The 24,040-nt window shown below is 51.6% G+C and overlaps 2 protein-coding genes across 2 annotated transcripts in view; one reads left to right on the top strand and one right to left on the bottom strand.

Moving 5' to 3' along the window:
• Nucleotides 1–341: 341 nt before the first annotated feature.
• KLHL28 (kelch like family member 28) lies at nucleotides 342–13,416 on the bottom strand. Its single transcript, XM_084287419.1, has 5 exons — nucleotides 13,369–13,416; nucleotides 10,919–11,817; nucleotides 8,194–8,637; nucleotides 4,825–5,033; nucleotides 342–4,208 (listed from the first exon to the last, which is right to left on the bottom strand). Exons 2-5 carry the CDS (start codon nucleotides 11,815–11,817, stop codon nucleotides 4,045–4,047), a joined length of 1,716 nt encoding a protein of 571 aa, XP_084143545.1. The 5' UTR covers nucleotides 13,369–13,416; the 3' UTR covers nucleotides 342–4,044.
• A 394-nt stretch (nucleotides 13,417–13,810) lies between these two features.
• TOGARAM1 (TOG array regulator of axonemal microtubules 1) overlaps nucleotides 13,811–24,040 on the top strand; it is a 39,123-nt gene continuing 28,893 nt past the window's right edge. The window contains exons 1-2 of the mRNA XM_084287397.1: nucleotides 13,811–14,305; nucleotides 23,192–23,348. Of these exons, the coding sequence (XP_084143523.1) occupies nucleotides 13,850–14,305; nucleotides 23,192–23,348 (613 nt within the window). The 5' untranslated portion in view covers nucleotides 13,811–13,849. The remainder of the gene's footprint in view (nucleotides 14,306–23,191; nucleotides 23,349–24,040) is intronic.

Here is a 24,040-nt window from a genome sequence, read left to right as displayed (position 1 = left end):
TCTTCTGGTGGTTACTGATCCAGCAGGGGCACTGTGCCTCCGGCTGCAGGGACAGATGGGAAACAGCAAGGCCCACCCTAAAATCCTCTTCCCAGAATTTCTGCCAGCCAGGGGCCGGGCCCCAGCAGCCCAGCCCAGGCCGCAGGGTGCCAGCCCCTCAGGAGCTGCTGCCCCTCGTGCCCAGGTGTCCTCGCTGCCCAAGGACACCACATTAGAAAGGATAAAAGCTACAATGCATCCGTAATCCCCCCAACAAAAAGTGTAAAAGCAAGCTTTTCTCCAGGTTTATTTACTAAATCGTTTCACATTCAATGAAGTAGTTACAACAGTTACAGAGCATTGTCACGATAGCAACACCAGTGAAGAACAAGGATGCAAGTCACACACTTTCCTGTAGAACTCAAATACCACCTGTGTAAACAGTAACAAACCCAGAACATCGCTGCTAAAAAAGGTGTGCACATAAAAACACTCCACATACACGAGACTACGTACATCAGGGTGTACTCCCGACCAAAGCACTCCGGTAAGTCCGAGTACGATTTGGTATTCTCTGTACAATTATTAAATCCTGCTAAAAATTACACTTATCCTTGGGTTTAAAATACAGCACAGCGCGTAAGGCAAAAAAATAGGAATTATCATCCAGTTCTTTGCGTTTCAGTTAAATATCAAGAATTTAAGGCAAGCTTGGACATTTTGCATTGTTTCATACAATGAATGGGGACTTACAGATGGTGACTTCACAAAAGTAACACGCTGCCTCCCAGTAAGAGTTAACCGTCTGCAATGCGTTTGGACAAAGTTGCCCCTTCAGAAGATTCCAGCCAGGCTTCCTGAAAGAACAGCGTTCCTGGGAGGGGAGCCTACTGGGCCAAGCAGTCAGGAAGCTTCGGATGGCTGTCTGGATTAAAAAAGCAGAAATTCAGGAACTATGTGTACACACAAACTCATGCCTGTTTTAAAGTGCTTTACAGATCGTTTTGAGTGATTAAGAAATAGAACTGGATGATAATTTGTAGTTGTGTGACATCTTATTTGAAGGTCCTTAGTTTTTAAACTGCAAGACAGACATTGCAATAAGAGTACTGTACTGGAGATGCAGATTTGAACAAGTTGTGTCTGATCTTCCCATAACCAAGCACTTCAGTGAACAGGACAACAAGCACCCAGAACAGAAAAGGAAGATGGCATGGCTTGAACTGATGCTACCCCTACTTTCATACACTGTTCGATCCATTTCTAGCTGAACAGCTCGCCTAGTAACAGCAGTATATTTCACCGGGTATTCTTCCCATGCTTAATCCCAAGGCTGCGTAAGAACAAAAACTGTTTCTGCCTGCTGTGTTAGAATTTAGCAGAAGCCCATTGCACAACTCGGGGCCAATCGCTGTGACCTAACTTCATATTGCTACTGCCTGGGTAAACCTAACAAACCGTTTTGTCATGAAGCATTCCGATTTCCCAAAATGAAAGATGGGCACGTAAACAGTGAATACCCAGTAACATCACCCTGCTTCTTTTGTTCCGATGATGTCAAAACAACTTCTCCATCTTGCACCACTTTCTGCTGACTGGAAACCTCCCTGACCAACACCGCCGCAGATGCATGGACATCTTCGTTCATGGCATCATGCTGCAGTCCGACTCTACTGGCACAGCGCGTACCGAGCGGCGTGGGAAGCCTCACACCACTTCAGGGCTTACGCCTGACTTTTAATGTTAAAAGAGAATTTCCTTACTTAATTTATCTTTTGGTGTATATTGGAAAATATGATAAGCAATGGCATCTGTGACACTGGCAGTGAGGAGTAAAACAGCACACGTAAACATTCAGCTCGTGCATTTACCTGACAGAAAGGAAGAAGCAATCTCTGCAGGCAGAAACATTTCCATCAACCACCAACCCCCAAACCGCTCCCCTGCCTCCTCACCCCCCCGACACGCAACAGGCAGTGCAGTTCCTTGTGTCCTACGAGGAGATTCACTGCAATAATTACCTCGCGCTATTATTGCTATACGGCTAGAATCCTCAGTGGGTCAGGCAAACTGCATTGAAAACTCTGAAGCTGTTCATTTTATTTGCTTTTGAAGTCCTGCTTAACGCCACCAAACTTGAAGACCACGTGCAGGATTTCCTAATTTGTGCAAACACCTGTTATCCGTGAGAAATGTGCTATGGGGAAACGCCCTCGTCTCCTCGGCTGTGTAACGTCTGAGCGTCAGCTTATGGAAGAACAAAGAACACTGCTATCTGACCGGCTACAATTAGCTTCGCAGGAACTTAAAAATAAATTAGGTATACTCAGAAAACGTCCACTTAGCATACTTATAAAGAAATGGCTTTTAAAGCAACTATTTCAAATATTATTGCACCTTCAAAAATAATACTATACGGGCTTGGAAAACAAGGGGAAACAAACATTAATTTAACACGTTAAAACAAGGGCAAAAAAGGAACTCAAGGCAAACAATTTCTTAAGTACCAGGCCTGGCATACACACGAAGACATCAAAACAAGAACTCAAGATAATTATGATTCCTAGTTAAAATCAGAAGACAAACTAAAACATGCTAAATTAGCCAAAAATTAATCGTTACTCATTCCTTTAAATAATGGTAATAACCCACAGCATCACTTCCTATTGACCCACCCACGCTTTCCCAAAGGGTAGGGCTATCACAAAGTTATCACTTCTGGAGGCTCTGGGTAACCTCAGGAACCCCCCTGGGCAGCCCCGCCACACGGACACGCGCTCAGGGCGAGTAACCGTGCCCTGTGCCACTGCAACCTGCGGGAAAGGCAAGGCCGAAGAACCCGAGGGGGGATCTCACTGTTCCTTCCATAGCTGTGCATTTGGGAGAACAGGAACAATACACAGAGATCTTCTGAAAAAAAATAACAAATGTAGAGCTCGTTCAGTACACTGTGTTATTCTTGACAGATTTCATAGGCACAAATGGATCAAGCAAATAAACAAAAACACTAGGAGAATCGAAACGAGCATGCTTTATGCATACTGCACTACGGTGAATAACAGCCTTACCGTTAAGTCCTACATTTAGCACCATTTTTATATCTGAACACGCTGAGAAAGCAATCATACATTCTGTTAGAAAAGGAAGTTACACGGAGCATGGACACGGGTGCAGGTGCACTTTGGAGAAGGATGGGACAGATCCGTTTCTGAGCAGTTACTTTACATCATGCTGTCAATGCTGCTGTGACATTTTCCGATGCATTACTGCTGCAATTTTTCCTTGCATAACAATTGAAAACACACAGCAGATCAGCAAGATTAAGTTGCTGAATCTAGTACTCATTTATCCACAAAAAAGGGAAAGTTTGAAAACAGAAGATTTCTTTATCAGATCCCAACATTTTGGGAAGAGGCAATATAAATTTGCCTTCTAAATTTAAGTAGTTTCTAATTTATCATCCCTGCCCTCCTATCAGTAAATGGGTAACAAAGGAGAGTGTACAGGCAACATACTATGGCATTTATTATTTATAAACCTTGAGATACAGAAACAAGGCAGCCCTTTAGTTACTGTTCATTAAAAAATTATGAAGCACTGGCATTTTCTTAATATGAAGACACAACCAGACAGCTATCAGCAAACATCCAGTCACACACCACACTCACACGCCTCTCACTCCAAGCACAGTAAACTTCATGTTTCTCAGTAGGCAGGAGGAAGAGAGAAAAGCTCTAGAAAGTGAAAGGGTTAGATATACAGTAAGTTTTCTAACCATATCCTAGGCATGTACAGTACACTCTCTAAAATTCACTGCCATCAACCAGATGCTATCTAAACCCAGCTGGCTGTAAGCTTTCAGTTCCTTCTGCCCGCGTCACTGGAGTAACAGAGGCCAAAAACCGGAATAAAACAAATCATTCCTCGTTTCAGTCGCAACTTCACCACATTCCTCCCATTTTCCAGCTTCTGAAAACGCAGCGTACGGTCTCCAGCAGCAGGGTTTATTTTCAAGCAGATCAAGTTCCACCTTTGCCTCAGGTCCGTGTGAAGTCCTGCTTCCCATCAAAGTGCAGTCAACCCGAAATTGCACCGACAATACATCATGCCCGCGGAGTCCAGCCAGGTGTCCGAGATGGGGTCGTACTTCTGCACAGTGTTCAGGTAGGACGACCCCGAATGACCTCCCACTACGTACAGGTAGTTGTCGATCACGGCGGCGCCAACTCCTATTGGAAAAAAAAAAAAAAAAAAAAAAAAAAGAGTAAGGTGACCATTGGGTGCATGAGGGAACGGCATTTTTGTTCCTGACTGAACCCCCCACCACCTCTTCTCAAGGCACAGCAGCCGAGTTCTCCCAGCCTCTCATTCTTTGGGCTGTCTCTAAAGAAAACGAAGAGCCCCTCTGTGCTCAGATGTTAACCTCCCTTCCGACTCTTCTCGCAGCCTTTCCAGAAGGCAAAGCAGTACTCCTCAGGCAGGCAGCGGCGAAGATGCTCTATTGAGTCTCAACATCAAAGCAGAGACAATAAAACAGCAGCCACAGGACTGCTGAAATTCACTCAATGGAAAAAAAGAGGACAGAGCAGAAACATTTCACGATGCTTCTGGTACGGCTCAGCGTTGACAAAAGGAGACTGGACTTCATGCTTACATTATGTTTTACTACTAAATACTTATTCTTTCACACAACTGATGGCGTGACCTTTGGCCCAATGCAAAGATGAAGAACAACGCTCTGCAGACAAGTCCCTGCAACCCTAACTTCCTGCAGCTTCTCCCAGGTCACCCAGAAGCTCACCCCCAGGGGCACCCCGCTACCTGCTGAGCACCGCGTGCCCCTACCTGTCCTGGGCTCCTTCATGGGCCGGCACACCGTCCACTGGTTCTGGTGCGGATCGTATCGCTCGATGCTCGAGAGGTGAGACACCCCGTTGTGCCCGCCCACCACGAAGATGAAGCCCAGCATGACGCCAACACCAAAGTTTATTCTCTTATCAGCCATCGAGGCGACCGTTTCCCAGGAGTTCTTACTTGGGTCGTAGCGCTCCATGCTGCAGATACAAAAACAACTCGTGAGGCTTGGATCCCAGTGACATCAGTTTTACTGCACGAGAAATGTACATCTGTCAGATTCACCCAGTACTGTTACAGACCAGAACAACGTAACACACAGAAAAAGTGCTTGAGCTGACGGAAAAACCTGCAGCTCTGTCGCCTTGTACTGCCCGAGGCTAGCAGGTAAAACACTGAACCCGGCAGTAACACCTCGAGTGCCTCCACAACGGAGCTCGTGCAAACTCCCCAGAAAGTGGTGCCAAAAATCACTTCAACATCCTGACCCAGCAACTGCAGCTCAGCCACTCCTCCCATGTTGTCACACCCCTGCCATGCACCTTCAGGTTACAAATTGAAAGAAAGAAAGATTTTTCAACACTGGGCTCAGAACAGAAAGCTCTTTCAGCAGACGACTGCTGCCGCGTATAAGGAAACTCATGGAAACCGAACAGATCGCAGATCTGAAGCGTACGTTTGGCTATCACAACACATCAAACCCTTCCTTGAGGCACGCCTGGAAAGTAACAGGAAAAAAAAACGTGGAGAGCAAATCCCTCAGCAAAAGCAGTAAAGGGGCTGCTGCTCAAACACTAAGGACAGAAGGGACCTTCGGGATAAAATGGAAGCTATCGGCATCGCTTTGTTCATCGCTGCAGCTGTACGGGTCAGCCACTGAGCGCTCCCTGCCCATGGCGCAGCTTCAGTGGGACAACAGAGGTGGGAAAGGGGAGAACAGACAGTCAGAAGTGCTAAAGAGAAGGAGAAAAGGTGCTCAGTTATACAGCAACCAGCTTTCTATCAATGCTAGAGCTTGTGTGAGCCTTGAGACTGTGCAGCACGCCACATTACTTGCATCACTGAACAGTCGATAAAAACAAAATTATTGAACAAACAGTAAATTACATGTAAAGAGGCAATTAATGAAATATCCATTAATTTAATAACTCTGCAGGAGCTCTCGGCAGTTCCTTTTTGACTGAGGGAGAGAAGATGCAGCACAGAGCAAGGCTACTGCAGAACCCTAGTGCTGGAAGGAGCCTTCCCCTCTGAAGGCACCAACCCAACCCAGACCTTTCCCATTGCCCCACTGCTCAGTTCTGCATTTCCCGAAGGAGGCTGCTGCATACACACGGGGCATTCATCTTTTGGGAAGCCCTGTCCTGAGCAAGGGCTCGGTTACCTTCCTTGGAGCATCACACCCCGGAGGTCCCCCGGGAACTCCTGGCGCACCTGCTCCTTGCTGCTGCTGACTCTGCTTTGTTTACCCTTGCTAGCACGTCGATAGCTCTGCACAGCACCAGGAGGGCACACGCCTAAGGGGGCAGCTTGCTCCAGGTCACCTTCCACGTGAAGAAATCCCAAGTCAACAGAAAATGTTTTTGAGACAGATTCTGTGCAGGCTGTGGCTGGGATGGGGCTCACCCTCCCCGCAGCAGCCCCCACGTGCCCCCAGTGTCCCGGCTCTCCCCAGGCGGTGCTGGCACGGCAGCAAGGCTCTGCGAGCCCCCGGGGCCGGGCTGGGCAGGGGACACAGCCAGGGGGACCTGAACCGCCCCGAGGGATGAAACGCACCCTGTGGCGTGGTGCCCAGCAGTGAGAGCTGGGGCAGGGGGCTCTCACTAACGCCTGGCCTCCTGAACAACCACTGCGCGTACCCTGCTTCCCAACACGAGGCTGAGCAGCGTTTGTTGATGGGAAGAAGAAAATAATCAGTTTTTCTCTTCTCTGCTTCTGCACAGCCTTTGCTTGTTCCCCCTGCCTTCTCTTCCTTCTTTTCCCTTTAATCGAACTAGCCGTATCTCAGCCCATGAGCCTTTCTCTTTCCAGCATACTTTCTTCTCCCTCTCTTCTGGGGGGGGGGAGGGTGTGGGGAACTGAGAGTGTGCTTGTGGTGGAGTTTAGCTGCCCAGCAGGGTAAAACCATCAGTTTCCTTCTCTACTGAGTATTTAAACTGCTATTACAGCCTGTAATTTAAAATATGAGCTGTATCCAAGTGCCGGAGCCCTGGCACAGGCTGCCCGGAGGGGCTGGGGGCTCCTCGGGGACATCTCCAGCAGCCACCTGGCCGTGGGGCTGGGCACCCTGCTGGGGGGCTGCTGGGGCTGGGCCAGAGGCACCTGGAGCTGCCTCGAGCCCCAGCCAGTCAGTGATACAAGAAACCAGACCCAAGACATACCAAGCTTCTTAAGATCTTGCCACAATCGTACCAAACAATTTAACCTGTTGACACTGTGCCTTTCAGTAATTTACAACACTTTTCATTTTCCAAGTGAAAACTGCTTGGCTAGACTTTCCCATTTTGGAAGCACTTCTTTGATTCCCAAACTGTTTACATAAAGGATATAAAATATGAAGAATGAGTGCAATTAACGATTGGTGCAATGTTGTTATCCTGTCCTATTGAATAATCCAGCCTTACACCAAGATTTTCATTTTCTCTCTTTGTTCAGCTCTCCATGCCCACAGTGTGCCCATTTGCTTCCCGGAGGAGCATATGGCCGATCTGTTCCCGTTTGTAACGAAGAGTACCAGTACCAGTACCAGTCACTTTGCATAACCGAATACCTCGGCCTACCCATACAAAGCAATGTGGAACAGGCTGATTAAAGAACACGCCGGTACCAGGAAGCGTCCCTGTGAATACCGGGGACACCAAGCATGCAGAAAATCCCACCCATTTCTACGCAGAGCTTCCGACATGAGGGGCAACAGCCCGCATCCTGCGGTGCTGTAGACGGAGGCCGAGGCACTGGCGCAGCAGCAGCAGGGTGCTGTCACACAGCTGCCCCCGAGGGCACGCAGGCACAAGTACGGCACCCCCAGGTCTGCTGCGCCGCCCAGCTGGGGCACCCACACGGTCAGGAGCTGGCTCTGCCTGCCCAGCAGCACGCACCTACACCTCCTGCCTCGTCATTCGCCCTTCTCAGGGATTCCTGAGTAGCTACAGCGCTGAGCTGGGGCACACGGATACACTTCAGCAGAGATTTCCCAGCTGAGTTACCAGGCTGGTGCTACAGAAGGCTTAATGAGGCCCGCTGTGGACTCACGCTGATTTCTCTCAGAACGGTTCTAGCCGGCTGCTGAACACGTGCTTAAAGAGTGGCTGCTGCTGCTTACCAGCTTACGGCACCAGGCTACACGTGAGAGGCACGTACCTGTTCATGTGGGCAGGCCCATAGCCCCCGATGGCGTATATCATCCCGTCCAGGACAGCCGCAGCGAAGCAGCTCCGCGTCTTGTTCATGGGGGCCACGAGCTGCCACTCCTTCACCTTGGGAATGTATTTCTCCACAGTCCGCAGGTAGGACTGCCCGTCGTAGCCCCCGAGGGCATAGAGCTCTCCCGCCAGGACGACCACTCCCAGAGTGCTGCGGCTCTCAAACATCCTCTCCAGGGACGTCCAAGTGTTCGTGTCGGGGTCCCAGCACTCCACCGAGTTCTCGTGCTTCCGATAGCTGATGCCTTGACACACGTGGGTGGCGATCCCTCCTACAACGTAGATCTTCTGGTCTAGGACACAAATTCCAAACTCGTAGCGGGGAATGCTGAGAGGTGCCAGGCCTATCCAGGAGTCATTCTGGGGAAAGTACATTTCAACACTGAAACAGAAGAGAAGAAAGATTGCATGAGCAAACTTAACTCCATGAAGCTCTGTTATGTGTAAAAAAGCAACAAGGAAGGCAGTCTGAAGTGTGTGCTCCGTATTTCTCATCCAAAGTTTGCCGTTTCTTCCAACAGCCTGAATGTAAGCTGAATCGAATGCTGCTCACTGCTCTAGAGAGCAAAAACCAAGGGCCTCGCTGAGTGAATGCTGTGTAGCCAAGTGGTGGGTAGCCACGGCACCAAGCCCAAGACCTGAGAAGATGAATTTTGAAAGTAGAGAATGAGCGGACTGAGCCAGCAGCACGAACAACGTGAAGGAAGACAACGGAGTGCTGATGCCTCAGCAGCTTTTGGAGACAGGCTGTGGGGAGGGCAAGCTAAAAATACAAACCAAAGGGTTATGGGGGTAAACTGGAAACAAGAAACACCCAACAACTCCAAACAGCCACAGAGAAGGGAGACAGAAAAGGAGAACAAGAGAGGGATAATCACGTCTGACCACAAACATGTTTAGAAAGTTTTAAGATTGGTAAATACACTTCTTACACGTGCAGAAATATCTCTTTTCAAAATCCCGTGTGTTTCCACTTTCCGATGATTAGACTCAGTTCTAAAATACGGTGGCTCCGGGCTAGCACAGGCAGAATCTAGCCCATCTACCAAAATCTTTAACAACACACAGGAAAATAAAGCCACTGGAGAGGTGAAAACCACTGACTAAGAACCCAGAAGCAGGGACCGAACAAAACCAGGCTGGCTCTTGAAAGCAGTGGCCCCGTTAAAAAAGAACAGAACTACTTAGAATGCATTTAGTACCCTTATCATGAAGCAGTGGCCAACTGTGAGCAAAAAAAAAAAAAAAACAGCCTTCTTGCAAGTACAAATGAAAATCAAAATCAGAGTAGTGGAATTACACTTTCCCACTCCCGATTTTAGCTGTGGGAAGCTCAGGGACCTAAATTATTAGGAACTATTTTTAGCCAGTCTGTGATTTTTTTTCTGTACGGCAAGAACTGCAACCTGAAGCATGAGCTGAAGCATCAGTCGGAGAGACCAATACAAGTAATACATAAATTAAAGAGAATTTTTTGTATGCATTAACACGTGGTTAACAACAGGAAGGTGCACTTTTGCTAAAATCAGACCAACAAAGTATTCCAGTCCACATCAGTATGTAATATTGACACCACCATTTAACAACCTGTGCAAGAAACAGCTGAGGAATAGCAGAGGACCCACTTTATTCATTCACTCAATTCGTTATTAAACAGTCACCCCACCCCTTAGTTCTTAAAAATATACACCTAACAATTCCCAGTCCCAACGGCCAGTTCGCTATGGACCCCCACTGACCAGAGAAATGAACTTTACGTAACTTTGACAGCGTTTCTAAATTATTAGAACGCAGGAGGAAAACCCCAGAGACGCTTCCCCATATTTTTAAGCGTGCACATACAGATGTCCAGGCACAAAACCGCCCCAGAGAAGAGCACCTCAAGTACAGTGCCAGCCCAGCATTCGGCCCCAGCCCAGCCCCGGGAGGCTGCCTTACTGCAGCGAGCGTTCTGTGCCTTCAGCATTGGAGCACTGTACGTGTGAGCACGCGCACAGCTGCAGGACCCCTCGCAGTTCACCATTTCTGAACGTGTTCCAGGAATACAACACTACAAGAAAGCCCAAGCAAGAAAGCTGTTTTCGTCTGTTACCTTCCTTCTGCCCATGTGATCAGCTTCGGCAGTGCAACAAAGCGGTGAACTGAAGGGGATGCTCATTTTGAGAAGCAGATGAAGAGCAAAGATGAGCACTTACCTTCTCTGCTAGCACAAACACGGATATTCACTCAGGAGCAGAGACTAAAAACATATTACATTATGACCAAGACCTTAATGTTGCTAAGAGTTACTTCTTAGCTTTTTTATGATTGAGTCTGTTTTAATTCCAAGGGCTTTTGAGTTAGAAGTAGCATACAGACTGAAAACAGCCACGCTTACTATGAAATTCTCAACCACCAGAATGAAAAAGGTGAGATTTTCTACCTGTGTTGGCACCGACCACAGCCCCTACCTCTGCAGACTACTCACAAAATCAAGAAGCGTGTTAAATTCATCGCTTGTCCTTGTTCAAAAAAAACCTCCTTGAGTTCTTGTAAGGCAAGCAGTGACCACAGCCCTACAAACTACAGCCCTCCAGTGCGCCTTAGTCCTGACCAGGGAGATGACAAACATGTGCGTGAGCAGCACAACGCTCAGGCTCTGCGGCAGCTTTACCCTTCCTTACCTCTCCAGGCAGGCAAAGAGCCCGGCCTTCCCTCCCACGGCACAGAGGACTTTGGGAGCACAGCGGGGCCGCGTCATCAGCATGGTCTGGTGGGAGAGCCGGTGCTCGGGCATGAAGTGGTACTTGAGGGCCTCGTTCAGCAGGTGCTTGCAGGTGTGGTCGTCGCGGATGAGGTGGTTGGCTTCGTACAGCCGCGTCAGGAACTTGACGCTGAGCAGCGGCAGGCGCACGCAGTGCAGCAGCTGCGCCAGGTACTTCTGCCGCTCCTGAACGTCGTACTTGATCCAGGACTCCAGCGCATAAAAAACCGTCTCCTCCGTCACAACATTCAAGCAGTCATTGGAAACGATTTCGTCCAGTTCAGAGTGCGAAAGCTCAAGGAATTCTTCAGTCTGACAAACTTCTTCGAAGTTCTGACAGATGTACTTGTTGGCAGCCAGGTAGAGGTCGTGGCAGCCGTAGGTCTCTGCGAACCGGGAAATCCCGATGCAGTTGCCGGGGTCGAGCTGGCTCTCGAGGAAGGCGCAGCACTCCTTCACCACCAGCTTGATTTGGAGGAGGTTTGCGGCTGGAAGGAGCGACTCCACCGTGTCCTGGGAGATGAACACGGTTCCCGTGTAGGCGTACTCCACGATGGCCTGCAGGGCTGCCTCGTCGATGCACTGGAACTCTACCTCTGAATTCTCCTTCTCGGAGAGGTTCCCCGTGAACATGGCCTTGAAATACGGGCTGATGCTGGCGAGCACCACTTTGTGGGCATGGATCTTGACATCGCCGACTCGAAGGATAATGTCACACAGCTCGTGATGCTGGCGAAGGAGGTTCAAGCCTTGCAGAAGCTGCTCAGAATGCAAGTGGGTTAAGTTGGCAAGCATGTAGGTTGGAGACGACTGGTCCATCTGTGACAAACAGGATTTTTACAGCATTACTCAGGGTTTCGCTTTCAGCACTTTCATTACTCATGGTACTTACACATGCTGCACATAACATTTAAATAATATTTTTCCTTTTATGCTTTATCTAAATTAGTATATTGCTCTCCAGTTTACTTCTCAAGTCCTTATGCTCTACGCTTTTTCATAGGTTTTAAATCCAAGGCAATCACATGTTTATTCATGGCGGATTCTATATTCATCTCTTACTAAAAAATACACAAACTTTTTTCCCCCATCTGGAACAAAATGTGTACTACCTGGCGCACAGAGTGCCTGCCAGAGTTCTACATCGGCTACTCAAGAGAACTGTGCAGAGACCGCAAGAAAAGCGGAGACAAATAAAGAATTGGCTTATCTGAGGCAAAGTTACCCAACTTCTGAACCTAGCCGTGCTCCTCGAGCCCCACACAGTGCTGCTATGGCACAGCCAGGCCCTGCCTCCCTCCCAGCTGCTGTGGCAGGTGGGGGGGGGTCGTGTTCCTCATCACCCCCTTCCCTGCCCCTTCCCCTACCAGTGCCTTGCTCTGAACCCCCAGGCTGCAGGAGGGGTGGGAGAGGTTACTGCACTCTGGAGAGGAGCGCAGAGAAGGGGGATCCTTGCCTCCCCCCACGGGTGGCTTCTGTCAAGACAAGAGCTGCCCAGCGGCGCCCGCAGAGGGCAGGGTGGGTGCCCTGGTACCACCACCTCCCCTCCTGGCCGTGTGGTGTTTGTAGGGGCAGGAGAGGGGCAGGCGTTGCCACCCTCAGCCCAGCACTTCTCCCAGAAATGAGTTCACCCCCAGCACCTGCCAGTGCTGCGGTACCCGCGGTAACTTCAGCTTGGGGACAGCACCAGCGGTGCCGCCACCCCCAGCAGCTGCAGCAGCGCCTCAGGTCCTGCTCAGCGCCTCCTGCCAGCGCACTGCCCCACGGCGGGGGGGTGTGGGGTGCCGGCACCTCGGGGGGCAGAGCTGCTGTGTGGTGCCACCACCCCGCTCCTGAGCTCAGCAGCTGGTTTCACTCTGACTGCACAGCCAGATCTCACTTCCTTTATCTCACTGGTAAGAAGTTTACTGTTTTTACAGCTCCTTAACCGGCACCTCGTTTGTACCGAGCCCCCTTGCAAAGGCCTTCACCTGGAGGCACAGAACCGGCTGCCACCGCTCAGAGCAGTGAGGGCTCCTCTGGGAGGGGAGAGCCTGGCCCCAGAGAGCTCGGCCTCCTGCAGCCCCAGCCCTGCGCTGCAGGAACCAAGCGCACACCGAGGGGGACCCCTGGGCTGTATTTCGGGAGGCACCGTCCCGGTGCCGGCGTTTCCCGACGCCGCCTCAGGCCGTGCCCAGAGCCGCCCAGCAGCCGGGGCCGCGCTGTGCGCTCAGGCTCAGCTCGCGGCTCCCTCACACTGAGGCGGCAGCACCACGGCGCCAGGCGCTGCCCCGGCCCCACCGCACGGACCCGGGGCAGCGCCGGGGCTGAGCCGAGACCCCGGGACCCCCCCGGGCCCCCCCCGGTGCCGCCCCCCCCCCCCCCCGTTACCTGCGGGCGCTGCGGGTGCCCGCGGCCTCTGGCGCCCCGTCGCGGCTCGGCCCCGCTACGTCACTTCCGCGCGCCGCCAGCCGCGGCCGGAGGGGAGGGGAGGGGAGGGGAGCTCCCACAGCGCCCCGCGCCCGGGCGGCACCACCCGTGGCATGGCGGGGGGGAGACCAGTTCCTGATCCCGATCCCGGTCCCGGTTGCCACCGCGACGTGTCCGTTATTTCGAATTGAGGCCCATCTCCCCTCCGTACGCGCGGCGGTGAGGGCGAAGAAGCGCTCCCTGCGTGTGTATGTGTGTGTGTGTGTCTGTGTGTGTACTCGTCCCCCCCCGCAGCACCATGGTCGGCTCCGCGCATGCGCGGCCCCTCAGGCAGCCCCTTGGCGACGGCGGCGTGCGGGCGGGCGGGGCGTTGCCGGGGGCGCCCCCCCCCTCCTCCCCCTTCCCCGCCGCTCCCCCATGGCCGCCGCCGCCCGCCCGCGCCATGCAGCGGCCGCCGGGCCCCGCGGGTGACGGCGCCGGGCCCGGGAACGGGCAGGGGCAGGGGCAGGGGCGGGCTCGGGCCCTGCAGGAGCTGCAGCGGCTGCTGGCGGCGGCCGAGCCGGCGGCGCTGGGCCGGGCGCTGAGGCGGGAGCGGCGCCGCCTCCTGCTGGGGCTGCTGCGGGCCGCCGGGCCCCGGCCCCTGCCCCTGCCCCTGGCCCTGCCCCCGGCCGGGCACAGCGCGGGGGCCGACACGGGCCGGCTGCTGGCGGGCAGCAGGGCTCGGAGCGCGCACGGCTGCTGCGGGCACCGCAACACCGACAGCCTGCGGGCCGCCCGCCCGGCCGCCGAGCGGGGAGGGAGCCCGAGGAGAGTGCTGAGCGCCAGCAGAGGGAGGAGCAGGCTGCCGTGGGACAGCGGCTCGGGAGGCACCATGCCCTCCGCCAAGGGCGTGCAGCAGGTGCGTACCGACAGCCCCGGGCAGCTCCGCTCGCAGGGGTGTCCGCGGGAGGGTTTGGCAGCTCTCAAAGGTGCGCTGGCTGACAGGCATCTCTGAGCTAGGGCTAACTTCTAATGTAGCCGGACTGTGACCGAAGCTGGCGCAGTTTGGCAGTGTACCTCTGGTACAGCTCGTGGTCTGCCAGGTGTGCGTGCAGCTCGCAGGCTGATTCAGCTAGGAAAAACCTCGGTGAGACAGAAACAGTGATTCTGACTGGCCCAGGTTCTGGTTTTAACACTGACCCTGTTGGCATCCACACCTGGAAGGAACCGTTGATAAATTAATTCCCTTCCAGTTGGGCAGTGGCTCTGCTCTGTGACATCTGGTTTCAATATCCCCACACATAAGAGCTGGGGTGTGTGCTGTTTCCTTTAGCTGCACGGGTTTAATTCAGCATCACTTGGTCTGCAGTGAAGGAGTTACTCTAGAATTACTCAAACTCTGTCACTGAGCAAGAGGCTCTTTAAAGAAAATTGGAAGTTGGCTCGAGTAGATTTCCTCGCTGCCATGTTTACATATTCAGAATTTAATTCTCAGTTGCTTAGTAACTTGCTGCTGTCATGGCTGAGATCACGAGCAGTGACAAACGGTGTTCCTGCGTGAAGGGCAGGCTTTCCTGAAGCCTCACAGCGCAGGGATGTGAGCTGTCATCATTGCACTGTGACAACCTGGAAGGAGTCTGTGCATTTCCTGGAGTACACCGGTACCAAAGGCAAGGCCTCCCCTGGCAGCAGCTCGCAGGGCCAGGAGGCTCCTGGGGAACAGGTCTGACCTTTTTTTAAATCTTTTGGCACACGTGCTTGTGTTTATCCATGTGAACTGGGTGGACTGCCCAATGTTTCACCCCTGGAGGGAGGAAGGGAGGGAGAGAAGGCGATTAATGTTTGGTTTGAGTTTCATTGCATACGTGAAGTCGTTAGGAACGGTGTGGGCTCGAGTTTGAGCGGGGAAGTAGCCACGTGTTTGAAGCTTCAGGCCAGGGACAGCGAGGTGGGCTGTCTGTGGGGTGACAGCCTCGATGCTGCTGCAGAGACACTTCTTAGACCCTGTGAATGTTTGTAGCTGTAGTGGGGTCTTCATGGACCTAAACCCCACCTCGTACTACTGGGGTGGAAACCAGTCCCGCTGCCAGGGAGCCGACATTTCTTTACTTTCCTCCTGGGAAAACTTTATTTGGTTGTGTAACGTCATGCAAATACCTCAGCGTAAAATTTACGCCTTCCTGTTGGGATCATCTTTAATCTTCTATCCTTGTGTGCAGTACCGAATGTCTCGCCTTGTCCATCCTTATGAACAGATGTAGAACTTGTGATGGTGCCAGCTTGTTTTGCAGAATTAGACCTGAATCGGTTTCAGCCTTTCTTTGGTGACCGCATCATTCTAAACTCAAACCAAGGAACTGCTGGGGAACTGTGCAGGTTGCTGGCCCCAGCCTGTTTTCCTCTGCGGCGTGTGGGGGCCTTAAGCCATGAGATTACCGACTCTCACTTTGCTTTCACTGCTGCCACGTAGTAGGAGGACACAAAAGTTCTTCTGCAGGGAGCAAATACAGTTTGTCATGTGCTGTATGTATTCCTTTTTAGTGAGGTGGGGTTTTTGCATCTAATGACTTTTTCGAAGACATCCTGCGCCTCTTACAGATGCTGTTTGTTCTTGTCTCTTCCCTCTGCTTTCTGCCTTGTTCTGTTTGCCTCTCACTTCCATTTTATGTTGTTTTCTTACATATTTAAGTTGGTAGAAGGCAGATCGATAGCTGTGAGGTGTCAGAATTTGAAGACTTCATCTGTTGCCCTCTGCCAGAGGAAACACGTTAGTGCTGCTTTGGCACTTACTTGAAAGACGCCTGAATACCCAGAACCCTCCAGTTATCCAGAATTCCTTTTCTGACGTGTAACTCCTCTGCACGTAGCTTTGTGCTTGCCTGCAGGTAAGTACTGACGAGAATAACGTTTGATGTCATGTCTGATAGCATTTGGAAGCTGCCACTTTTGACTTGGGCATAAAGGAAGGTGCTGCCGAAATGCCGGTAGCCTTACCAGCGTGCTCTCGAGGTGATGGTTCACCTGGTGCCAAAACGTCAGGAGTGTTGTGCCTGTAGATCTGGAAAGCAATGCAGTGCCGCAGCTGCATTTTCATTCAGTGGAAAAATTGAAAGATTTGGTTCAGTCCATACGAAAATGCGAACTGCTTCTTCCCCAGCAGGCAGTTAGAGGAGCGCCGTGCTGGCAGGCTTATGGTTTGGCAGTTACCCTTCAACAGGCTTGTGCGAGCTGTGATGTTAAAAACTTCGCAACGGATTAACAGCTGCCCACTTGCAAAGCTCTTTCAAGACATACTGGGACAAATGTGAGTGGAGCGTGGCTCAAGGAGTGGCTTTGCCTCTCTGTCCAGTCCCGTACCAGGACTGCGGGGGCTGCCGTAACCATCGTGCAGCTCCTGGATGTAAATCCCTTCACCCGTCGTGCAGCTCTCTCTCCAGCACCAGGTGTTTAGCTGGTGCTGGCAGCACCCACTGCCTCTCAGAAGTGCTGGCGGTGCTCAGATTGTCAGCTTCCAGGATTGCCTCGTACCAGGACAGCTGTGCAGGGAAGCTCTGGCTGTAGGGATGTGCTGGTCAAAGGGACAGGCGTCATTTGATGTAGCTGCTGCATCTTCCCCTCTGTGTGGAGGAAGCGAGCAGCCTTGTTTGCAGAAGAGTTCTGTGAGGGAGGCTTGATGAGGAGGTTAACCAGATGCTGTTCTTCATCGTGTGTAAGGGAGAGAAACAGAGTGGGGATTCATTGTAGTTACCTACACAGTAATTGCTTAAGCAGCCCCATTGTCAATGGGGAAAGTGCAATCTGGAGAATCTGGAGGGCCGTCTTGGTGGCCAAGGATGTAATTTAAGATGACATGAACTGTTTTCAAAACTTTATCAAGACCTAAATCTTACTGAGCGGCTCAATCTGCATTTCCTCTAATGGGAGCTTAAAGAACACCGTGGTGTCAGCACTGCGATACTTCTCTGATCGCTGCAGGTTCACGGCTTTGTTTCCCCGTCTTCACATCCCGATCATTTACCAATCTGACCCTGCTGTTAACCTGTCTGAATGGATTGTGAAACTCTCCAGGGCAGGGGACCATCACCTTATCTGGCTTTCTGATACTTTCCTGCAGTATTTGCTGGCTTCTTGACGGTGCTTGTTTATGTACGCCCGTGCCACAAAATGACGTTTGTCCCATGGCATGTGTCTCTGTGTACAAATAGGTGAGCTGTGCTTTCCCCTAAGCCACACTGGGACCGGAGAACTTGGGCAGTGTTTCCTGTACTTGAAGATTTTCCTCTTTAACTGAGAGAGATTGCAAAAGCTGTATAAATAAAGTCCTTTACCCCAGGGCATTTAATGAGCAAAGAGATAGAAAGGCAGCCCCGTGTCTCTTCGTTACTGCCTGCTTTTAGTATGGTATGTCATGCATAAAATGTGCGTACTTGTTCAAGTAAATGTAAAAAAAAAAAAATTAATTATTAATTTGGACATTCCTTTGAGATGAATTTGTTTAAAAATTAACTTTTGGAGTCATTCTGTGGCTGAAAGAATGCATGAAATTAGCTTAATCTTTAAAGCTCTTTTTCTACTTGTATTTTTAAAGTCAGGTGACGCTGCGATTGTCCAAGGCCACGTCTAGACTTTGCTGATCAGATAAGATAGGGAGTTAAAGGTGTAGGTTAATGTGTACTGGGCATGTGAGGTAGATAAAGCACACTGCCTCTGCCACTGTGTCTACACGCGGCTTCCGTGGGCGATGTTAACTGGCTCGATGGGTGAAACGCTGCCCTGCAACCTCGGAAGTGCTCTGACAGTGCATTTGTTTCATGCCCGCTGCGAGCCTGGGGGGTCAGTGATGCTAGCAGGATTCACACAGCCAGTCTGACCGCGGTGTGCTGCACACACAGCCCCTCAGGGCTTGCAGCTCTCCTGCACGGCTCCGTGCTGTGCGGGGCTGAGGTGTGAGCGCAGTGACACGGCCTGTTGGGATCGCCAGCTGAGGCACCACGAGCTGGCAGGGGTTATTTAACACCAGAGGTGCAAGAGCAGGGCTTCTCGCTGCTGAATTTGCACAAGGCTGCAGCTCTGTGCAGCATTACAAGCTGGCAGCAAGCAGCTCGGGAGCCTCAGACGCTTCAGCTGCCGGCACCTCAGCCTCGGGGAATGCCCTGGTTCTGTGCTGAGAGGGGAGGAGAGGGGAGGGGAGCCTGCTCCTGGCCTGCGGCAGAACAGCACAGCAAAATGGGATAGCTCAGGGCCACAGGGCCTTCCTGGGAGCCCTGCTGGGAGCTGTGCCGCACGGTGCCTGGCCGTGGGACGCACTTACAGAAGGTGGTGCTGCCGGGGGACACGCCAGCCCGCTGGTAAAAAGGGCACTGAGTAAAGCATTTGTGGCGGTCTGTTCAGTCTGTGAGCCTCGTGCCGTGACAGCTGCTGCCCTGTGGCTGCACAGCCTGACTGCGCGCCTTGGTGCTTCGTGTGTTGGGCGTAAGGCTGACAGCCAAATCGCTGCTCCTGCAACCCCAGCTTTTCGTTTTCCTTTCTCTCCGAGAGCAAAACCCAAGTTCATCAACTGAAGCATAATTACCTGTGTTTCTGTTTCTCAGTCCTGGCAGCTGCACACATCTGTCACAGCTGTGGCCCAGCCTGGGCCCTTCAACTCTACCCGCTTCTCAGCCCAGATTTTGGGCGGCCCCTGAGCTCCTGGTGCTCACGTTGGGCAGAGCTCATTGCTGGCACCACGCAGCTCACGTCAGCAGGCTGAAGCCTCTCTGGTTCCAGCTAAATCAATAAAGCTGTATCTGGTTTGTTTTTGTTTTTAGCACCTCTGATTTTAGCTTCTGCAGCATACACCTCCAGGAGCCCTGTGACAGCAGCAGTGGAGCACTTTGTTAGAGATGGGAAATGTTTGGCAAAACAGGGCGGTAACAAAGAGCTTAGCCCCATGGATTGTTTCCTTTGTACTTCAGAAGCGTCCTGTTCATTTCGAATTGTGAGCAGGCAGAGCCAGGCTTGGGAGGATGGATGTGATCTGTAAATCCCGTGGGTAACAGTCTCTGGGTCTGTCCAGGTGAATGTTCTCTCTCTGGAGGTGCCGGTGCGTTACGTCTGCTGCAATTCCGTGGTCTCCGGGAGCTGTAAACAATTCCAGGCTGCGGCAAGCCAGAGCCTACCCTGAGGGAAACGTTCAGGTTGTTTTCTGTGGGACTCAGCACTATCTGCTAACTGGGCTTCTGGGTGCTGGCTTTAAGAAATGGAAATTAACCCGCTGTAACAACACATGATACATTCACAAATCGTTTCCCAGCTCCTCATGCCATTCCTGGGAGGTCACACACGTGAGGTCTGGGTGGCGTTGGCAGGCCCTCTATTCCCTTTTAAACTCGAATCTTTTATAATTCCAGTTTAAGCAAATTATCAGAACAGAAACACTCTTTAGGTTTTAGGTACAAAGTGCTATTTATAAACTAAAAGCGACAGCCCTGCTGACAGCAGGAATGAAACTTGCTGCCCCAAGGGAGCGAACGCTGCGCTGGGGGGTCCTCGGCAGTGTCTGGTCGCTGCCTGCTCCTGCCTGCCCTGCAGACTGTGCTGTGTGTAATGCGGAATTACCACAGGAGAAAAGCTCCCTTGCAGTTTTTCCCTGTAAAACCTACCTGCTATCTCAATAATATATCTAAATAATATCTAAGATTCCTAAAAAATATCTGCTGCGGGTCACCGTGCCCGCAGCTGACAGCAGTGCCCTCGGGTGGGGCACCAACAGCATCCGAACGCTTTGCTGAGGTTTTACGCCGTGGTGTGAACCACCCCTGAGCTGTTCTCGTGTAGCTGCAGGTTTGGCTGTCCGCGGGGGGTTTTGCCGGAGGTGTCAGCCTCTGGGAGGTGAGCCGCGGTTTTTCTGGGGGCTGGGGGAGCATTTTGGAGAAGCACTGCTGTACACTCGTGCTCCTGTTAGTGCATCCTCTTGCTGTGATTGCCCTTGGTGTGCGTCCAGCCGTCAGGACTTGGTTCCTGTTTGCATTTCTGGCCGTGGTCTGACCGAGGCTCGTCCCTCCGGCTGGGACCCGGCTGCACTCTCCCATTGCAGGCAGGATCCAGGCCAACCCCTTCAGTGCCTCGGCTGCTGGAGCCTTCCCTCACTGCGAGCTTCCAGCTGAGCTTTTATTTCCCTCAGCATTTCACGTGCGAGTCCAACCTCAGAAACCCAACTGGAATGCTCAGGCCTGCGTGAGCACCGTGTGAGGGCGGACGGTGAGATCAAAAGTTTTCAGCTTCTGAGCGCTTCGGTGGGGCTGCCTGGCAAGGGACCAGAGACACGGAGTCGCTGTGCCAATGGCCCTGCAGTGCATTACAATAGGTCAGGGCATGCCGTTCTGTCACCAACACCGGATTTTTGCCTATTTTTTAACCACAAAGACCTCCCAGGATCAGCGCCGCTGCTGGAGCTGGGGAGCGGTGTCCCCGCGGCCGTGCACCTTGGCAGCCAGCACGGAGACAAACAGCTGGGCTTTGTGAGCTGCTCGGGGATTTAAAGAGCAGGCTGGAAATACAGCCAAATTGCTGCTTTGCTTATTTATTCACTGCTAACAGGTACCGTGTGTGAGTTATTTTTTCTGGTTGTAAGGGAGGAGGCACTATGAGAGGGAGCAGAATTAGGAATAAGTAACCTTAAAGTTTGGGTTGTGGAGTCCTGCTTTCAAGAGGAATCTCATCGGTAGGGGGTGGAGAATTGATTTCTTTGGGCTTTTATGTGAGTTTGTTGAAATTCAGAGATTTTTGTCTATGTTCCATCACCATAAAAAATCTATTTTTAGGATATTGTATGACAGAGCAAATGCTGTCATTATGTACAAACAGTTAGAGCATGCTCACAGCCACGCTGCTCGTGTCATCACCCTGACTCCTCAAGTGCTGTGCCTGGCCCTGTTTTACTTTGCCATGCTTTTATGAAACCCCATGGCAATATTAAACACATTATGAAATTAATTTTTAAGCTGAAATTGGAACAGCTGCTGCGGAGCTGACGGAGCCATTTCACTCAGGACGCGGTGACCTGGGCAGCTCCTCGGGGTCCCCCAGTGTGCCTGTAGTGCTCACAGCTGCCTGCTGCTCCTGGCAGGGCTCTGTGGGGTGCTGGGGGCCCTGCGGGGTGTGGGTGGCCCCGTGAGGTGCTGGTGGCCCTGCTGGCCCTGTCGGGAGCCCGGCTGAGCCCCTCAGGGATGGGTTCGTGGGACGCTGCAGCGCTGGCAGCTGGCGGGGCCAGGCTGCGAGCCGAGCGCTCAGGGGCTGGTCGGCAGTCACAGCTTCCTAGGGAGAGATCTTGTGCTGAGTCCCCGGTCTCAGAAACCATCTTTAGGGTGAACTGAGACCTTCAGTAAAATCTAAAAAGAGCACTTTTTTTTTTTTTTTTAAGTGAATGCAGCACGTCCATGTTAGACTGCAGCGTCCCCGTTCGCACAGAGGGAATATTGAGCGGGGCGTCAGGCTTTCCGTGACGCTGTGCTGGCTGATCCTGGATAAATATTTCCTTTTGGTTCAGATTTCTGGTCTGACCTCTGGAGCCTTGGCTGCGAAAGGGGAGAACGGAGTTAATATAGCCCAGAGATGATTTTAATTACCGATTTTAATAATTAAAGCAGAGAACAAGAAGCCTTCAAAGCTTGATCTTTTCTTTCCTAAGTACATTACTCAGTTTTCCTTTAACTATAACTGGTTCTGATTGCAGGGTGCTGATACCACTCAGTGCAGCCTTCAGACTGAACCTGAAGCGTGCTTCTTGCACAGCTCAGACAGCCCTTGCCTACTTAAAAAGTTACATAGCTTAATGGAAACCAAAAACTTTATATTTGTTAACTCTTTTTTTTCCATTTTTTTCTTGAGTGTGAGGTGTCAGCCAGTATTGGAGTGAGAGCTGGAAGCTGACCAAAGGCTTTCAAACACTTCAAGTACTGGATGGCTGGGGAAAGAAAATGTTCATCCGAATGCTTTGCATTTAAAAATGAGCTGCCTTGTGTTAGCAGAGCAGCCCTGGTGGTTCGTATGGCTGGGCCCTGGGCTCAAGGCCAACTTCGGAGTTTTATAAACAATTCTGCCAGCCTTTCTGTGCGAGTGGCCTGAATTTTTGAGCTGTTGGCTTGGCCGTGCTGCTTCGTGTTTGGTTCCATGACAGGGAGAGGCTTCACATCTTGCTTTTCTATCTTTATTAAAGGGCTAGGTGGGGCTGTTTAATGAGTGCAGACGGAATTGGACACTCTTTTTTTAAACTTAGGTAACATTTTGGGTCTAGGTGATTATTTCTCACTCTTTTTTTTTCTTCCCCATTTTATTTTGCTGTCATTGTTTCTGTGTGCTTAGTGTACATTTTTTGGTATAGACTTATGTTTGTAAATCCAGCAGGTCTGGGTGGATGTACACGGCTGTAGCTCAGACAGCCTTTGCCATCTGGGCTACGTCTGTCACTGACCTGCTTTGGCTCTGAAACGGGGCCTCAGGCCACATTTAGCCAGCAACTGAGGCTCTGGAGCTGTGTGTTTGGCCTCGGGGTGCCCGGCCTGAGCACTGGGGCTGCACGAGGTGGGCACAGGGCATCGGGGTGACCTTCGGCACATGTGTGCAGGGCAGCGGGGCTGGGCAGGCACCCGAGGCCCCTTCTGCCCGGTGGCTCTCAGTTCAGCCCCTGGTGGGGCCACAGCCCCCAGCACAGGCAGAGCGAGCGGGGGGCTCGGCTGGGGGGCGGTGGGAGCAGTTCTGTCTGTGGAGGGCAGAGCCGGACGCCTGTTCACACAGCTTTGTTTCTTTATTTTCCTTTCTCCCGCAGTTCCCTCCATCCAGTGACTTCCTTCATTCTCCAAAGCTGAGGCCCTCTCAAGGAACGCCGGGCGGTGAGGAGTTATTTTTTAGTAGAAAAAGGCCGCCGAGGAATTTGTTTCAGAACAGCGTAGATTTTAACTCTGAGCATTCTGCTGTTTGTGCCGGTAAGTACTGACAGAGATGCATGCTTGGTCTGCCACTTACAAAACGGATCTGTAAGAACCTGAGCACAAATTTATAGCTTCATGATATGGTTAACCATCTGCCGATTAGTGGGTTCGTTATTTATTTTCATTTACTCTGAAGAATTGAGTAGCAGGCACAGGGCTCTGCCTCCAGCTGCAGCAAGCTGCAGAAGCCCCGCTCGTGCTGATGAAGAAGCGCGCTGCCCCTGACAGCAGGCCTGCTGTGCACAGAGCTGTGCTAGGTTACGTGCCTCCGGCAGAGTTCATGGGCCAGCCTCTTCCGCAGGTGGCACTGCGTTATTGCACAGTGAGACCAGACAGCAGTGGTGTGGTTTTGTGACCAGACGTGCTGAGCAAGAGGGCTTGGGAGATCCCTGGAACAGAGAGCTTCCCACTCCTCTTGCAAAATGAGGAAAAAGTGTCATTTACATCAGCAACACAGTAATTCAGTCTGTTTTTTTTTCACACTGTAAAATACAATTTGAATCACAGATAAAGAAGAAATCACAAAGAGACAGAATTTTACCAACTTTTCATCAAGAATGCACTGTTGGCTAGAGTAGCACTGATCAAGAATCAGTTGACAGTGAGTGTAGGATATTAAACACCAAACCACAAACCAGACAACATGTTCAGAAGGTCATACTTACGTGTGTGGTAGGCTCTTCAGA

This window comes from Netta rufina (genome assembly GCF_964035555.1).
Source record: "Netta rufina genome assembly, chromosome: 5".
In the NCBI taxonomy this organism is placed as follows: Eukaryota; Metazoa; Chordata; class Aves; order Anseriformes; family Anatidae; genus Netta; species Netta rufina.
This window is presented reverse-complemented; position numbering and strand designations above follow the sequence as displayed.